The sequence below is a fragment of the Monoraphidium neglectum genome (genome assembly GCF_000611645.1).
Source record: "Monoraphidium neglectum strain SAG 48.87 unplaced genomic scaffold scaffold01705, whole genome shotgun sequence".
NCBI classification, from domain to species: Eukaryota; Viridiplantae; Chlorophyta; class Chlorophyceae; order Sphaeropleales; family Selenastraceae; genus Monoraphidium; species Monoraphidium neglectum.
Window position 1 is genome coordinate 12,260 of NW_014011923.1, and position 1,029 is coordinate 13,288.

The following is a 1,029-nucleotide window of genomic DNA, read 5'->3' on the forward strand; positions in this document are numbered from 1 at the left end:
CTCCCCCCCCCCCACAAAAAAACCTCTCCAGGTGGCCGGCAACGCCACCGTGGCGTCGATGATCAACCTGGGGCTGTACGAGCTGATGACTCACCCCGACCAAATGGAGGCGCTCAGGTGACGGGTGGCCGGGTGACGCAAGGTGATGTCATCACGCACCCGCTGCCTTGGTGGGGTTGAATGGATGGTGTGGCTTAGGCTGTTGGTGTGCCAGCGTCGGCAAAAGTAACGGCACTGGGGCCTCAAGCTTGCAGCAGAGAAGCGCCGTTTAACTGTTTCGACAGGGCATGGGCGTCCACCAGGCACATCCGATTGCCCTCGTATGGTTCCAGAGACGCCGCCGGCTCTCCTGCGTGCCGCAGGTCTGACATCGACGGCCTGATGCCCGGTGCTGTTGAGGAGATCTGCCGCTACCACACCGCCTCAGGCCTGGCCCTGCGCAGGTGAGAAGGGGCTTGGTTCACGCTCACTGCTCGATTTGTGATGTGTTACATGGTACCTAGTTTCAATATTCCTGATTTGCGGAGGGTCCCTGAATTGGCATAATACTGACTGGTTGTGTGTATAGTTGTGTACCTTGCAATTTCCGGGCTTGACCCGCTGCCGCGGATGGACAAGGTGTCGCGGCAGCAGCAGGCCCCTGCATGCACGCAGGGCGAGACCGCGCGTGTGCACAGGGGCGGCGCTTGCACGCGCTCTTGTGCGCCGTCGGCGCCCACGCACATGGCGTCAGCAGGGCAGTACACGTTGCTGGATTTGGCCGACGCAGCCGCAAATTCCGGGGCAACGGCCATGCTGCGCCTGTCTTGAAGAACACAACGGGCATCCCTTCTTGCCTCCCTCGTACCCATCGCTGCTCAATATACACCCCACCTCCTCGCTGCCCTCCCTGCCTGCGACCAGGGTGGCCATCCAGGAGGCTGAGGTGGGGGGCGTCAAGATTGCGCCTGGGGAGGGGTCCATCGCCCTCAACATGAGCATCAACCGCGATGAGGACGTGTTTGAGGGTGAGGGGGTGGGTGCAGGGGG

The 1,029-nt window shown here is 62.1% G+C and overlaps 1 protein-coding gene across 1 annotated transcript in view; it reads left to right on the forward strand.

Annotated features, from left to right (window-relative positions):
- MNEG_8771 (Cytochrome P450 55A3) overlaps window positions 1-447 on the forward strand; it is a gene marked incomplete at both ends in the record, with an annotated part of 1,087 nt that extends 640 nt beyond the window's left edge. Inside the window, 2 exons of the mRNA XM_014042759.1 lie at window positions 32-117; window positions 363-447. Coding sequence (XP_013898213.1) covers window positions 32-117; window positions 363-447 — 171 coding nt within the window. The remainder of the gene's footprint in view (window positions 1-31; window positions 118-362) is intronic.
- Between the last annotated feature and the right edge of the window lie 582 nt (window positions 448-1,029).